Source organism: Macaca mulatta, chromosome 13 (genome assembly GCF_049350105.2).
Source record: "Macaca mulatta isolate MMU2019108-1 chromosome 13, T2T-MMU8v2.0, whole genome shotgun sequence".
Classification (NCBI taxonomy): domain Eukaryota; kingdom Metazoa; phylum Chordata; class Mammalia; order Primates; family Cercopithecidae; genus Macaca; species Macaca mulatta.
This window is the reverse complement of record NC_133418.1, coordinates 92,788,920-92,806,468: the sequence shown is the minus strand read 5'-3', so window position 1 is coordinate 92,806,468 and position 17,549 is coordinate 92,788,920. Positions and strand designations below refer to the sequence as shown.

Here is a 17,549-nt window from a genome sequence, read left to right as displayed (position 1 = left end):
CCCAAGTAGCTGGGATTACAGGTGCCCACCACCACCATGCCCGGCTAATTTTTGTATTTTTAGTAGAGACGGAGTTTCACCATGTTGGCCAGGCTGGTTTCAAACTCCTGACCTCAGGTGATCCACCCACTTTGGCCTCCCAAAGTGCTGGAATTACAGGCATGAGCCACCGTGCCCAGCCCTATTCTTATTTCATAGATGCGATGTCTTCTTTTCTGTCTCTGAGAGCTTTTGTGAAGTTTTCTTTTGTTTACTTTATTATCTGTTTCTTCCAGATTCCTCCTCTTTTATTTTTTTATTTATTTATTTATTTATTTTTTTTTGAGACGGAGTCTCGCCCTGTCGCCCAGGCTGGAGTGCAGTGGCCGGATCTCAGCTCACTGCAAGTTCCGCCTCCCGGGTTTACGCCATTCTCCTGCCTCAGCCTCCCAAGTAGCTGGGACTACAGGCGCCTGCCACCTCGCCCGGCTAGTTTTTTGTATTTTTTAGTAGAGATGGGGTTTCACCGTGTTCGCCAGGATGGTCTCGATCTCCTGACCTCGTGATCCGCCCGTCTCGGCCTCCCGAAGTGCTGGGATTACAGGCTTGAGCCACCGCGCCCGGCCTCCTCTTTTATTTTTGCCTTAAGCTCTTTCATATTGGAAGCTTCTCTCAAATGTCTGGTTATTCTGGTTGTCCACTTATATTACGTGGAACAATAAAAAAGTTGATTAGGACTCTGTGCTGTAAGTAAATTGTTGATAGTGAGAGCCCATTAATCACAGGATGATCAAGCAGCAAGCCTACTGTTTATTTAGGTTTCTCCAAATGGCTATAGCTGTCAGTCCTTTTTTTCTGGGGTTATTTCGCTTCTCTAGAAAAGAATTTTCTGGTCTCTTGTTTGGAGAATACAAGCTTGACTATTGGTGTCCCAGAAAATGGGTGAGAGGAGAGGACTTTGTTTTCTGTTAGGTTGAGCCATGTGAAATTACTAGGTTTTGTTTTGTTTTTTGTTTCGTTTTGAGACAGAGCCCCACTCTGTTGCCCAGGCTGGAGTACCTTGGCATGATCTTGACTCACTGCAACCTCTGCCTCCCAGGTTCAAGCAATTCTCATGCCTCAGCCTCCCAAGTAGCTGGGATTGTAGGCATGCGCCACCATGCCTGGCTAATTTTTGTAATTTTGGTAGAGACAGGGTTTTGCCATGTTGACCAGTCTGATCTCGAACTCCTGACCTCAGGTGATCCACCTGCCTTGACCTCCCAAAGTGCTGGGATTACAGGTATGAGCCACCGCACCCAGCCTGAAATTACTGTTTTTATAGGTCAAAAACAGTTAAGGGATAGGCATGGTGGCACATACCTATAATCCCAGCACTTTCAGAGGCCAAGGCAGGAAGATTGCTTGAGCCCAGGAGTTCAAGACCAGCCTGGGCAATGTAGTGAGACCCCATATATATATATATATTTTTTCTTTTTTTTGGGATGGAGTCTTGCTCTGTCACCCAGGCTGGAGTGCAGTGGCCGAATCTCAGCTCACTGCAAGCTCTGCCTCCCGGGTTTATGCCACTCTCCTGCCTCAGCCTCCCGAGTAGCTGGGACTACAGGTGCCCGCCACCTCGCCTGGCTAGTTTTTTGTATTTTTTTAGTAGAGACGGGGTTTCACCGTGTTAGCCAGGATGCTGTTGATCTCCTGACCTCGTGATCCACCCGTCTCGGCCTCCCAAAGTGCTGGGATTACAGGCTTGAGCCACCGCACCCGGCCTATATATTTTTTTTAAAAAATGGATGAATATCTTTGTTTGAAGATAATGTGTTTGCATATATAGAAAATCCCAAAGAACCAACAAAAAGAGCTCCTAGAACTAATAAGTGATTATGACAGGGTATAGAATACAAAATTAATATACAAAGTCAGTTGCTTTTTTATATACCAGCAGTGAACAACTGGAATTTTTTGTTTGTTTTTTGAGATGGAGTCTGGCTCTGTTGCCCAGGCTGGAGTGCAGTGGCGCAATATCGACTTATTGCAAGCTCCGCCTCCCAGGTTCACGCCATTCTCCTGCCTCAGCCACCCAAGTAGCTGGGACTACAGGCGTCCGCCACCATGCGCGGCTAATTTTTTGTATTTTTTTAGTAGAGATGGGGTTTCACCATGTTAGCCAGGATGGTCTCGATCTCCTGACCTCGTGATCCACCCACCTCAGCCTCCCAGAGTGCTGGGATTACAGGCGTGAGCCACCGCGCCTGGCTACAACTGGAATTTGAAATTAAAACACAATACCATTCATATTAACACTAATAAAATGAAATACTTACGTGTAATTCTAACAAAGTTTGTTGTAGAAGGTCTATATGAGAAGAATTATAGCACTTATAAAAGAAATCAAAGATCTAAGTAAATTGAGAGATATTCCATGTAAATGGACAGGGAGACTAAATTATTATTGCAATGTCAGTTCTTCCCAAGTTCATATATTGATTCAGTGCAGTCCCAATCAAAATCCAGCCAGTTATTTTGTGGATACTGACAAACTAAAGTTTATATGAAAAGGCAAAAGACCTAGAACAGCCAACACAGTATTGAAGAAGAAAAAAGTCAGAGGACTGAAACTACCCAATTTCAAGACTTACTGTAAAGCTACATTAATCAAGACAGCATGTCATTGGCAAAAGAATAGACAAATAGATCAGTAGAACTGGACAGAGAGCCTAGAAATCAACCCACACAGATAAAGTCAACTGATCTTTGGCAAAGGGACAAAGACAATTCAGTGGAGAAAAGATAGCCTTTTCAACAAATGGTATAGGACAACTGGACATCCACATGCAAAAAAGTTAATCTAGACAGACCTGACAACTTTCACAAAAATAAACTTAAATGGATCATAGACTTAAATGTAACTTGCGAACTGAAACTTCTAGAGGATAACATAGGAGAAAAATCTAGGATAACATCTGAGAAAAATTTTTGGTTTGACAGTGACTTCGTAGGTACAATACCAAAACATGATCCTTGAAAAAAAAAATCAGTATGTTGAACTTTGTTTAAATTTAAAACTTCTGCTCTGTGTAAGACGCTGTTAGGAGAATGAAAAGACACACAGCAGACTGGGAGACTTTATAAAATTCATTACCTGATGAAGGACCAGTATCCAAAATATACAAAGAACTTTTAAAACTCAACAATAAGAAAATATACAACCCAGTTGATAAATGAGCAAAATATCTGAACAGACACCCACAAAGGAAGCTAGATGACGACAAGCATATGAGTATCTGCTCAACATCATGTCATTAGGGAAATTGCACATTAAAACAACAACAAGACACCCTGCCACCCCTATTAGAATGGCTAAAATCTAAAACACTGACACCACCAAATTCTGGCACGGATGTGGAGCAGCAGAAATTTTAATTCATTGCTGATGGAAATCTAAAATGGTAGAACCTATTGGAAGGTAGTTGGACAGTTTTTTACAAAACCAAAGACAGTTTGATGGTTTCTTACAAAACTCTTACCATATGGTTCAGCAGTCTTACACCTTAGTATTTACTCAAATAAGTTTAAAATGTACATCCAATCAAAAACCTGCACATGAATATTTCTAGCAGCATTATTCATAGTTGCCAAAACTTGGAAGCAGCCAAGGCATCCATAAGAAGGTGAATGGATAAACAGACTGTGGAACATCATGTAATGGAGTAGTATTCAGCAATAAAAAGAAATGATATATCAAGCCACAGAAATATATGGAGGAACCATAAATGCATATTGCTAAATGAAAGAAGCCAATCTGAAGAGGCTAAATTATAGGATTCTGACTATATAATGTTTTGGAAAAGGAAAAACTATGGAAACAATAAGTAGATCATTGGTTGCCAGGGAAGGCAGGGAGAGATGAATAGGTGGAGCACAGTGGATTTTTAAGGCAGTGAAACTGTTCTTCATGATAATCCAATGGTGGATACATGTCATTATACCTTTGTCAAAACCCATAGAATGTAAAACATAAGACTGACCCCTAATGTAAACTGTGGACTTCATTTAATAATAATACATGAATATTTTTTCATTAGTTCTAACAAATATACTACACTAATACAAGATATTCAGAGTAGGGGAAATTGGAAAGGAATGAGAGGTTATATGGGAACTCTGTACTTTCTGCTCAATTTTCTATAAACCTAAAATCACTAAAAAAAAGTTTATTTTATTTTATTTTTTTAAATTTTTTGAGATGGAGTTTCACTCTTGTTGCCCAGGCTGGAGTGCCATGGCACGATCTCGGCTCACTGAAACCTCCGCCTCATGGGTTCAAGCAATTCTCAAGCCTCAGCCTCTTGAGTAGCTGGGATTACAGGCCTGTGCCACCACGCCCAGCTAATTTTGCATTTTTAGTAGAGACAGCATTTCTCCATGTTGGTCAGACTGGTCTTGAACTCCTGATCTCAGGGGATCCACCCGCCTCAGCCTCCCAAAGTGCTGGGATTACAGGCGTGAGCCACCACGCCTAGCAGAAGTTTTTTTTTTGAAGTTGGATATTAGCCATTTCATATGATTCAACCTAAAAGTACATATACCTTCGCTATTGTTAGTAAGTGTAGGTGAGATGTTTTCAGTCTGGGGCTCCACCCTTGACTCCTGCCATGCCTAGTGTCCCTGAGTCTGGAGACTCGTGACTTACTTCTTTAGGGAATGAAACTCCTGCCTCCTGCTTTGGTGGGGGTTGGTACCTGCTTGACTGCCTTTAGTGGGGAGTCAATTCCTGTTTGTGTTTTCTTCCTTTTTTTCTTCCTTTTTTTTTTTTGAGATGGAGTCTCGCTCTGTCACCCAGGCTGGAGTGCAGTGGCGCAATCTTGGCTCACTGAAACCTCCGCCTCACGGGTTCATGCCATTCTCCTGCCTCAGCCTCCCAAGTAGCTTTAACCACAGGTGCCCACCACCGCACCCGGCTAATTTGTTTGTATTTTTAGTAGAGACGGGGTTTCACTCACCTTGTTAGCCAGGATGGTCTTGATCTCCTGACCTCGTGATCCGCCCATCTTGGCCTCCCAAAGTGCTGGGATTACAGGCGTGAGCCATTTCCTATTTTTGACTGCCTGCCTTACTACTGCTTGCTGTGGTGCCTGATACATCCAGTTACTGAACCTTCCCAGGATTTTTGTTCACGTCAGCGTGCTTCTTGTATCTAGGTATCCCTTCACAAGTAGGCATTTAGGTTTTAAGCTCTGCTAAATGATTTACCACACTTTATCAGTTCTCCATTTTGTGGGAATTCATTGTGTTAATCTCCTTTTCTGTTTTTCTTTGGAAGATTCATATCTTTTTTATTCATTTAGTATTATTTGGGGGGATTTCTAAGTAGAGAAACATGCCTGTGTTCAATTTCTCTTGTTTAAGCAGTCTGTTTTCATTTTTACCACTGAGGAGTATGAAAGTCTGCTTTCATTTTTACCACTGGTTTTATTTCATTTTGTTTTATTTTTTTGAGACAGGGTCTCACTTTGTCAGCCAGCCTGGAGTACAGTGACGTGATCAAAGCTCACTGCACCCTTGGCCTCCCAAGCTCAAGTGATCCTCCCACCTCAGCCTCCTGAATAGCTGGGAGGACAGGCGATCGATCCAGCACACCCAGCTAATTTTTTTTTTTGTAGAAGCAGAGTTTCCCTATGTCGCTCAGGTTGGTCTTGAACTCTTGGGCTCATGTAATCCTCCCATCTTGGCCCCCTAAAGTGCTGGGATTACAGGTGTGAGCCACCACACCAAGCTGTTTTTAATTATTACATTAATTTATGATTATGTGTTTCCTTTAAAGCTGTGGGCAGCTCTGTTTGGGAGGATGCTACTGAAAAAAGGATGCTTTTTAGATGACAAAGAGTACTTAAAGTGTCTCTAGAATCACAGTTGTAAACTGAAGTATGTCTTTTTAAGTTGTTCACAGGGCTTAGAGCTCCTGCCAGAGGACTGTTACTCTTTGGTCCACCTGGGAATGGGAAGACAATGCTGGTAAGAGTTCTCTTCAAATTCGAGTTTTCTGTTGAGATATCTGGGATAATATGAAAAAAAGAAACTTTATCTTGTCCCTGATCCTATTATTTATGACTTGCTTTTTGCTATTATACACTTTTGGGGTTTTTTTGTTTATTGGTTTTGTTTTTTTTGAGTGATCTCAGCTCACTGCAACCTCCGCCTCCTGGGTTCAAGTGATTTTCCTGCCTCAGCCTCCCAAGTAGCTGGGATTACAGGCACACGCCACTACACCTGTCTAAGTTTTGTATTTTTGGCAGAGACGGGATTTCGCCATGTTGGCCAGGCTGGTCTCGAACTCCTGGCCTCAAGCAATCCTCCCACCTGGGCCTCCCAAAGTGATGGGATTACAGGGGTGAGCCATTGCCTATGGCTGATACACATTTAAGTTTTTCAGCTACTTTTCAATGTAGAAGTAGATGGAGAACCATGTATGTTATCTTCAGTAGTGTGTTTTTGGTTGGTTAAATTTGACAGTGTGATTGTCATTGTTTTTTGTAAATTAAATAAAATTTTTACTTTGGAAGAGCTTACCTTACTATATTGAGTATCTTTCTTTATTTCTTTTTTTTTTTTTTGAGACGGAGTCTTGCTCTGTCGCCCAGGCTGGAGTGCAGTGGCTGGATCTCAGCTCACTGCAAGCTCCACCTCCTGGGTTCACGCCATTCTCCTACCTCAGCCTCCCTAGCTGGGACTACAGGCGCCTGCCACCACGCCCGGCTAGTTTTTTGTGTTTTTTTAGTAGAGACGGGGTGTCACCATGTTAGCCAGGATGGTCTCAATCTCCTGACCTCGTGATCCGCCTGTCTTGGCCTCCCAAAGTGCTGGGATTACAGGCTTGAGCCACCGTGCCTGGCCTATTGAGTATCTTTCTAACCTCTGATACTTGCTTCTACTATCATAACAACTTTATTTAAATAATCAGTATGTTATAGCTTTTTTTTTTTTTTTTTAAGTATTCTTTTGCCAGAAGTTTTTGTCAGGCTCTGGATACCTCTTTCCTCTGCATAGCCCTCCGGGATGGAAAAAACAAACAGGGAAAGAGTAACTTTTCCTTAGATGTTTGTCTTTCTCAAAGCAGTTATCTTTGTATATCTAAGAAGAGAAGAGAATAACAGTGTCTCTTTTTTTTCTTTTAAATCTCTCTACTCATTCTCTCTCAGGAGGAGAACAGAAAGAAGCACAGCTCTTCCTGTAACCTGTCCATATTACTGAGAAAGGAACACATTGATTGCTATGTATTGGGGATTGTATTATACCTTACAGTTTTATTTTTATTTTTTACTAATTTTTTTTTAGACAAGAGTCTTGCTGTATCACCCAAGCTGGAGTGCAGTGATGTGATCTCGGCTCACTACCATCTCTTCCTCCTGGGTTCAAGCAATTCTGCTATGTCAGCCTCCCGAGTAGCTGGGATTACAGGCATGTGCCACCACACCTGACTAATATTTGTATTTTTATTAGAGACGGGTTTTCACCATGTTGGCCAGGCTGGTCTCAAACTCTTGGCCTCAAGTGATGCGCCTGCCTCGGCCTCCCAAAGTGCTGGGATTACGGGCATGAGCCACCACACCCGGCCTCATAGCTTACAGTTTTAGAGAATCTTTTCTAGTACTTAAATCAGTAAATATGGTTATCTTTTAAATGTAATATATTGAACTAATTTCATATTTGCTCTTGTGATTTTTAAAGGCTAAAGCAGTAGCTGCAGAATCGAATGCAACCTTCTTTAATATAAGTGCTGCAAGTTTAACTTCAAAATATGTGAGTGCTCTGTTTCCAATATTGTCATATTTTAAGTTACTGTCTAAATGTTACTGTTAACTATAGATGGTAATAATATTTCATGAAAATATTTTCCTAGGAGTTTTATATCTATTATTTGCATATGATGAATATCAATCTTCAGAGTAGAAAGTTATGTACATTTGTGTTGTCAAATACTATATTGGTTTACTGGGGCCTTGTAATAAAATACCGTAAACTGGCTGGCTTAAACATCAGCCATTTATTGTCTCACAGTTATGGAAGGTAGAAGTCCAAGATCAGTCAAAATGTTGGCAGGCTTGCTTCCTCCTGAGGGCTATGAGGGAAAGTGTATGTTGCATGCCTCCCTCCTAGCTTCTGGTGGCTTTCTGGCAATCTTTTGCATTCCTTGGCTTGTAGATGCATCCCTCTCATCTCTGTCTTTATCTTCATGAGGCATTCTCCCTGTATCTGTCTCTGTATCCAAATTTCCTCTGTGGATTAGGGCCCACCCTAATGATCTCAGTTTAAGTTTGTCATCAGCAGCAATTCTATGTCCAAATAAGGTCACATTCATAGGTACTAGGGATAGGACTTCAACATGTTTTTGGAGAACACAGTTCAACCCATTAACAAATACTGTCACTTTCCACTTAAGCTTCAAGTAAAGTGGATTTTATCTCAAGGAGCCACCAGATACGAACACAGATCTGATGGCATAAACTGAGTATTTCTGACCTTCTGATTCTGATCTAAAATATGACACAAGATTTTCCCTGTTTTAATTTTTTAACTTTTTTGTTTTAATAGAGACAGGGTCTCGCTATGTTGCCAGGCTACTTTTGAATTCCTGGGCTTAAGCAATCCTCCTGCCTTGAACTCCCAAAGTGCTGGAATTACACATGTGAGCCACCACACCTGGCCAGTAGATTTTCCCTGTTTTGTTTTGATTGTTTATAATTTAGTTTTCTTTTTCCATTCACCCTCCGCTGACCCTATAGTATTATTCAAACAAATGCTCAGTCTAGTTTTGGGGTAGGGCAAGCATAATTACAGTGCTTAAAGAGAGTAATTTGTCTGGTGTGCAGAACTGGTGTGTAAATATAACTGATGCACTGCAAAACTATGAAGTAGTTTCTGTCAAACCTTACACTGCTTTGTCTTTCTCCGTCTCTCCCTTTCTCTTGGTTGCCCCCTCCTCCTCCCAAAGATACCTTAGTCTCTGTTTGCCTTTATCAAAACCTTTATGATTGGCTGGGCACAATGGCCCATGCCTATAATCCTAGCATTTTGGGAGGCCAAGGCAGGAAGATCACCTGAGCCCAGAAGTTTGAGACCAGCCTGGGCAACATGGTGAAACCCCATCTCTACAAAAAATAAAAAGTTTAGCCAGGCGTGGTGGCATGCACCTGTAGTCCCACTACTCGGGAAGCTGAGGTGAGAGGATCTCTTGAGCCTGAGAGTTTGAGGCTGCAGTGAATTGTGATCATGCCACTGCACTCCAGCCTGAGTGACAGTATGAGACCCTGTCTCAAAGAAACAAAACAAGGGGGGCATGGTGGCTCACTCCTGTAATCCCAGTACTTTGGGAGACTGAGGCAGGAGGATTACTTGAGTCCAGGAGTTTGATACCACCTTGGGCAACATAGTGAGACCCCCATCTCTACAAAAAATAAAAAATTTAGCTGGACGTGCCAGTGAATACCTGTGGTCCCAGTGACTCAGGAGGCTGAGGTGGGAGGATCACTTGGGTCAAGGAAGTTGAGGCTGCAGTGAGCCACGATCATGCCAGTGCATTCCAACCTGGGCGTCAGAGCAAGATCACGTCTCAAAAACAAAACAAAACGAACTTTTATGGTTGGAAGTGTTTTGGCAAAAATACTTAAACTGAAATGTGAATCTCTGATGAAAGATCATGTTACCTGTAAAAGTTTGAAGTGTTGGCATTTGTTGCACCAAAATCCAGAGGTGAGGCCAGGCGCAGTGGCTCACACCTGTAATACCAGCACTTTGGGAGGCCAAGGTGGGCAGATACCTGAGGTCAGGAGTTCAAAACCAGCTCAGCCAACATCGCAAAACCCCATCTCTACTAAAAATACAAAAATTAGCCAGGCTTGGTGGCATGCGCCTGTAATCCCAGCTATTCGGGAGGCTGAGACACGAGAATCACTTGAACCCAGGAGGCGGAGGTTGCAGTGAGCCAAGATGGCACCACTGCACTCCAGCCTGGGCAACTGAGTGGGACTCTATCTCAAAAAAAAAAAAAGATCCAGAGGTGAATCCAGAGGTCATCACTACGTGATATCCAGATAGCCTCTTTCCATGAGAGTCTCAAAGGATAACTTTGCTATCTATAGTTTTGCAGAGAAAGCAACTTGATTTTATCAGTACACCAAGAGCAGATCTATGTCTTTGGAACAGACATGAGATCCGAATTGTCTAGCTGCTATGAACAGCATGCTCTCTGCCTGTAACTATAGACATGTATGGGAAACTTATTTGTAAGGTTGTATAATGAGCTGTGAGTTAAAGGCAAACTTGACATGTTGACCATAGTTGTTATGGCATTGGACTAAAGTAGCCTCCCTCCATCACTATGATAGAGATAGCCTTGGTGTTAGACCCATAGTTTTTGAAGTCTATTTGCTAAGACTCCCTCTTCTTTAGACAGTTCTTCAAATATTGTTATGCTTTTTCCTGTGGTGGGATTCCTCTCCATGGAGTTTCCTTTCTCAGTAACACTATCTTGTGGTTAATTTGTACTTATTCTTCAGATACCAGCGGAAATGTTACAACCTTCCCTGACCCTCCAAACTATTCCCCCTTATTATTCTCCTAGCACCACTTGCACCTCATTTGTCATACTCATTGGAGTTGAAATTCATATTCATTGATAGGATTATTTTAATTGTATCTGATATCACTGTCACCTCCACTAGAAGATGGTCTCCATGCAGGCAGAGACTATCACCACGTGTTCTTCACTTCCATTTTCAGTTGGCAGTGAGTAGGTACAAATAAATATTTGTGGAATAATCATATGAGGTATAGATACTATTCTCATACCTCTATTTTATTAAGTAGGGAATTACAGAGTAGTTCAGTGATCTGTCCAGGATCTCATAACCAGGAAGTGGGAAACTAGGATTTGAGCTCCAGTGAGTGTGGTCTTTCATTAAAAATATTACAGCAAGATTCTCTCTCTCTTTTTTTTTTTTCTTTGAGATGGAGTCTTGCTCGTCGCCAGGCTGGAGTGCAGTGGCGTAATCTTGGCTCACTGCAGCCTCCGCCGCCTGGGTTCAAGCAATTCCTCTGCCTTAGCCTGCCGAGTAACTGGGACTACAGCCACCACACCTGGCTAATTTTTGTATTTTAGTAGAGATGGGGTTTCACCATGTCAGCCAGGATGGTCTCTATCTCCTGACCTCGTGATCCACCCGCATGTACCTCTCAAAGTGCTGGATTATAGGCATGAGCCACCACACCCGGCCTACAGCAACCATTCTCTTTTATCCATACTTGTTTCAAGAGTACTCTGTTTCATCTTCATGTTTCCGGAAACAACATAGCATTCATGACCTTAACCCCCAATTCTGATACTGCCTGAATATCTTGAAGCAAGTTTACTTTTAAGAAAGTTGGGCCGGGCGTGGTGCTCAAGCCTGTAATCCCAGCACTTTGGGAGGCCAAGACGGGCGGATCACGAGGTCAGGAGATCTAGACCATCCTGGCTAACACGGTGAAACCCCGTCTCTACTAAAAAACTAGCCGGGCGAGGTGGCGGGTGCCTGTAGTCCCAGCTACTCGGGAGGCTGAAGCAGGAGAATGGCATGAACCCGGGAGGGGGAGCTTGCAGTGAGCTGAGATCCGGCCACTGTACTCCAGCCTGGGCGACAGAGCGAGACTCCGTCTCAAAAAAAAAAAGAAAGTTGAGGCTGGGTGTAGTGGCTCATGCCTGTAATCCCAGCACCTTGGGAGGCCAAGGCGGGTGGATCACTTGAGCTCAGGAGTTCAAGACCAGGCTGGGCAACATGGCGAAACCCTGTCTCTACCAGAAATACAAGAAATTAGTCAGGCGTGGTGGTGTGTACCTGTGGTCCCAGCTACTTGGGAGACTGAAGTGGGAGGATTTCTTGAGCCTGGGAGGTAGTTTGCTATGAGGCGAAAGATCATGCCACTGCACTCCAGCCTGGGTGACAGAGTGAGATCCCATCTCAAAAAAAAAAAAAGTAAAGAAAAAGAAAATTGAAATGTCTAGTCTATCATTTTGGCAGTACTAGCTAATATAATTTTTTCCTTATGTCTAACTGAAATCTGCTTTTTCTAATTTTTACATACTTGATTTAACAAAACTCTAGTTTTTTTTTTTTTTTATGAGACAGCCTTTCAAATATATAGGAACTTAATGGTATATCCGCTTCCCCGCAGCCCCCAGAATAGTCATTATTTTAGTTGTCTTTCTGTGGTCTCATGCCAGTTTGTCAGTATGCCTAGATAAGAACTGAATATTTTACCTCAGATGTGACCTGATTTTGAAGACTTAAAAAGGAAGCATTGTGCCGGACGCAGTGGCTCATACCTGTAATCCCAGCACTTTGGGAGGCTGAGGTGGGCGGGTCACCTGAGGTCAGGAGTTTGAGACCAGCCTTATCAACATGGAGAAACCCTGTCTCTACTAAAAATACAAAAGATGAGCCAGGCATTGTGGCACATGCCTGTAATCCCAGCTACTCGGGAGGCTGAGGCAGGAGAATCGCTTGAACCCAGGAGGCGGAGGTTGCAGTGAGCCGAGATTGCACCATTCGATTCCAGCCTGGGAAACAAGAGTGAAACGCCGTCTCAAAAAAAAAAAAAAAAGCATTGTCTAATGTTATATAGATGTTCCGTCTCATGATATATCCTGAGAAAGCTTTTGGGAGGAACTGCATCATAGTCATGGACAACATTTGTGTTATTAAAATATCTAGATTATTTTCCACAAAAAATCAGTTACATATGTATCTTAACATGTATTGTTGTTTAACCTTGTTTATTGAATAACTTATGTGTAGAAAAGTATTTATAGCATAAGTATACAGCTCAGTGGATTACCACAAAGCAAATATACTTTCAAAATCGCCACCCAGGTCAAGAAATAAATTGTTTGTTACCTGTGGCCCTGAAATCCCTCCAGGCACTCCACCATCTTTATCCACTCCTCTCAAAACGACTATGCTAACATCATAGACAAAGCTAACATGCCTTTGAGCTTTATATAAATCTAATGATGTAGGATTTTGTGTGTATGTGTATTTGGCTTCTTTCATCAGAATTATATTTATGAGATTTATCCGGATTGTTGCATGTAGTTGTAGTTGTGCTTTTTTACACAAATAGATTTAGTTTTTACATTTTTCTTATATGTTCGAACTGTTAATTAATCTGCTTGTCTATTATTTAAAAAAAAAAAAACATTCACATAGTTCTAGCCAGTTTACAGTGTTTTTCCACACAGTCTTCAAAATGTAAAGTTTGGTCTTCAGTGCATCAGTATGCTGCTAGATTTAAAAACTAGGAAAAAAAATCGGAGAAGTTAGTAATATTAACTGTCACCTCCACTAGAAGATGGTCTCCATGTGGGCAGTAATATTTATCTTGTATTATCTCTGCTAAGTAAAATCTTTTGTAAGTTTCTTTAAATATTTTAATAAACCATAGTACTTAAAATGTTCTCATCCGGGCACGGTGGCTCAAGCCTGTAATCCCAGCACTTTGGGAGGCCGAGATGGGCGGATCACGAGGTCAGGAGATCTAGACCATCCTGGCTAACACGGTGAAACCCCGTCTCTACTAAAAAATACAAAAATCTAGCCGGGCGAGGTGGCGGGTGCCTGTAGTCCCAGTTACTCGGGAGGCTGAGGCAGGAGAATGGCGTAAACCCGGGAGGCGGAGCTTGCAGTGAGCTGAGATCTGGCCACTGCACTCTTGCCTGGGCGACAGAGCGAGACTCCGTCTCAAAAAAAAAAAAAAAAAAAGTTCTCAATTTTCTAAAGTAGTTAAAAGTAACTATAAAATGGCACCTATTTTCCTGATCACATTTTACTTCCTATGTGAAATTTTACAAGCCATTATTCTATTTATTTATTTATTTACTTACTTATTTTTTGAGACAGGGTCTTGTTCTGTCACCCAGGCTGGAGTACAGTGGCATGACCATGGCTCGCTGCAGCCTCAACCACCTGGGCTCAAGTGATCCTCCCACCTTAGCATCCCAAGTAGCTGGGACTACAGGCATGTGCCACCATGCCCAGCTAATTTTAAAAAATTTTGGAGGCCCAGATGCGGTGGCTCACGCCTGTAATCCCAGCACTTTGGGAGGCCGAGGCGGGCGAATCACAAGGTCAGGAGTTTGAGACCATCCTGGCTGATATGGTTAAACCCTGTCTCTACTAAAAGTACAAAAAATTAGCGGGGTGTGGTGGCAGGTGCCTGTAGTCCCAGTTACTCAGGAGGCTGAGGCAGGAGAGTTGCTTGAACCTGGGAGGCAGAGATTGCAGTGAGCCGAGACTCCATCTCAAAAAAAAAAAAAAAAAAAAATTTTTTTTTTGGGCGACAAGGTGTCACTGTGTTGCCAGGGCTGGTCTCAAACTTGTGGGCTCAAATGATCCTCCCATTTCAGCCTCCCAAAGTGCTAGTAGATTACAGGCATGAGTCACTGTGCCTGGTCTTCAAGTTGTTATTAAAGCATGTTTACCCACATTATGCACATGGTATAATGGAAAGTATTGTCGTGGAAGTTAGGAGATAGGGATTCTAGGCTAGCTTTTTCTTTTTTTGAGACAAGGTCTCACTTTTACGCCGCAGGCTGAAGTGCAGTGGTGTGATCTCGGCTCACTACAACCTCCGTGTCTTGGGTTCAAGCAATTCTTCCACTTCAGCCTCCCGAGTAGCTGGGATTACAGGCATGCACCACCACGCCCAGCTAATTTTTGTATTTTTAGTAGACACAGGGTTTCACCATGTTGGCCAGGCTGATCTCGAACTGCTGACCTCAGGTGATCCACCCACCTTGGCCTCCCAAAGTGCTGGGTTTACAGGCATGAGCCACCGTGCCCGGCCTCTAGCATAACTTTTATATCCTGAACTGGCCTTAAGAAAGTATCACTTTAGGCCTGTTTCATCTGTAAAATGTTAATGTCATAAGAGATGATCTTTTGAGATTTCTTTCAGCTCTGAGAATTTTTATTTTTTTTATGTGAGACAGTCTTGCTCTGTCGCCCAGGCTGTAGTGCAGTGGTGCGATCTCGGCTCGCTGCAAACTCCGCCTCCCGGGTTCACACCATTCTCCTGCCTCAGCCTCCCAAGTAGCTGGGACTACAGACGCCCGCCACCTCGCCTGGCTGATTTTTTGTATTTTTAGTAGAGACAGGGTTTCATTGTGTTAGCCAGGATGGTCTCCATCTCCTGACCTTGTGATCTGCCTGCATTGGCCTCCCAAAGTGCTGAGATTACAGGTGTGAGCCACCACGCCCAGCCTAGAATATTTGTTTTGATTATTCTAAATCTGGTGACATTTCTTTTGTTTTTAGTTAAATCTTCAATAAAAATAATAAATGCCACCTAGAGGACAGAAAAATTTTTACTGTAGATTATCACAGACCTCATGACTCTTTCATTACTTTGGTGCATAAAATGGCCTTTGTATGGTGTCAGCACCTGGGAGTGTCTCAAGGGGTGTTCACTGACCTTCTGGACTATCTGGAAATATTTCGATATTTACTGGCTGGGCGCCGTGGCTCATGCCTGTAATTCCAGCACTTTGTGAGGCCAAGTTTAGGTGGATCACTTGAGGTCAGGCATTTGAGATCAGCCTGGCCAATATGGTAAAACCCCATCTCTACTAAAAATACAAAAATTGGCGAGACATGGTGGTGGGCACCTGTAATCCCAGCTACCTGAGATGCTGAGGGATGAGAATCACTTGAACCCAGGAGGCAAAATTTACAGTGAACCAAGATTGCACCACTGCACTCCTTACTGGGCTATAGAGCAAAACTCTGTCTCAAAAAAAAAAAAAAAGAAAGAAATGTTGATATTTATGTGTGAATGACTTTTCACGATGTTCTTAATAGAGAAAGTTTTGTTTAGGAGAGCACATTCCAATTTACTTGCTTCTGTAAATATACCCTGTAATCTAGGGATTAAAGAATATGTACAGTGTCTTTTTTCTCTTCCCTCGTCTTCCCCTTTTCTCACTAGTTATATCCTTGATCGAATAGCTATTTCATTCTCAAGTCTTAGGAATGCAGGGTGAAGCAAAACAGATGAATTTTTAAAGCACTTACCAGGCTGTATGAAATCACGGTCTATTGTCTAAAATTGTAAGGAATGGTTCAGTAATACTGTCCCCTTTCTCAAACCAAATCTTTGGTTGTTTTAAGGAAGGGAAATTAAATTCCTGTGTGCTAGATTTTCAACATAAAATTTAAAAAACTGGAATAATGTTGCATTTTATGTGTATAACAATATAATGCCTTGTTTTAGGTGGGAGAAGGAGAGAAATTGGTGAGGGCTCTTTTTGCTGTGGCTCGAGAACTTCAGCCTTCTATAATTTTTATAGGTAAGAACCTATTTTCCAACTAAGTTGACTATTTGTGAAATTTCCCTTTCCAAATAGGAAAGATATGATTGGAAACATTATTCAGAAGGAAGAAGTTTTAAAGAAGGGCAAGCTTAAAGACTGTCTAATGAATTTAATAGGACCCACTATATTATTAAGTAGTAAACTAGATTAATCTCAGATGATTCACATAGCTTGGTCTTTAATTAAAGTCTCATACTTGTATTTCCTCTAGATGAAGTTGATAGCCTTTTGTGTGAAAGAAGAGAAGGGGAGCACGATGCTAGTAGACGCCTAAAAACTGAATTTCTAATAGAATTTGATGGTGTAAGTGTTGATTATGATTATTTTTAATGTGGCAGCATTTTCATATATATATTTTCCTATTGAATGGCCAATGTTAAAATTATAAATATCTTTATATTTGTTATTACTTTTCTAAATGAATTGAAAAGAGATTTTTTGCTTGTAGGTACAGTCTGCTGGAGATGACAGAGTACTTGTAATGGGTGCAACTAATAGGCCACAAGAGCTTGACGAGGCTGTTCTCAGGTAGGGAGATTTATATGGAAATACATGCATTTATTACAGACAGTATATACTCATGTGTCCATCTTACATATTATTTCCTTACTCTCAGTTTTAAGACTAAATTCACTATTTTCCTCCAGTACTATCCTCTAGCCTCTTGTTACCAACTACATAAGGATTTTGAGGTCAACTGCTTGATATCAGGAGAATTAGTCTAGTAAAGGTTTAGTTATGGTTTTAGGTAAATTGATCCGTTCTTCTGGGTTGCATTAAATTATCTTTACACTTCAGAATTGATTCTTACCCTCTTTTATTGGGCTTCATGAGAAGATGATCAAAGCAGGGTTCATGGAAAATGTGTTTTCTGTTCTTGTGTGTTTGAGCCAGTTTATTCCCTTCGTACTGGAAGGACGGTTTGGCTCACCATAAAATTCTTGGGCATCCTTTCCCAAGGAATTTACAATATTGCCCCATTGTTTCTAGGATTGGCTGTAGTAGTATAAAAGTCTGAATCCAAATTGATTTTTTCAAATTTGTAAATTAACTTGATTTTTTCTCTCTTTACTGGATGGATTACGTGATTATATTGCACCCAGGTAGTGAGCATAGTGTACAGTAGATAGTTTTTCAACTCACACCTCACTCCTTTCTTCCCCCATGTAGT

At 41.8% G+C, this 17,549-nt stretch overlaps 1 protein-coding gene across 4 annotated transcripts in view; it reads left to right on the top strand.

Annotated features, from left to right (window-relative positions):
• The window catches only part of SPAST (spastin), a 91,481-nt gene that overhangs the window by 57,369 nt on the left and 16,563 nt on the right, over positions 1–17,549 (top strand). For all 4 annotated transcript variants that reach the window (XM_028831798.2, XM_015112061.3, XM_015112063.3 and 1 more), the window contains 5 exons: positions 5,914–5,988; positions 7,702–7,773; positions 16,279–16,354; positions 16,590–16,681; positions 16,827–16,906. In XM_028831798.2, coding sequence (XP_028687631.1) covers positions 5,914–5,988; positions 7,702–7,773; positions 16,279–16,354; positions 16,590–16,681; positions 16,827–16,906 — 395 coding nt within the window. The remainder of the gene's footprint in view (positions 1–5,913; positions 5,989–7,701; positions 7,774–16,278; positions 16,355–16,589; positions 16,682–16,826; positions 16,907–17,549) is intronic.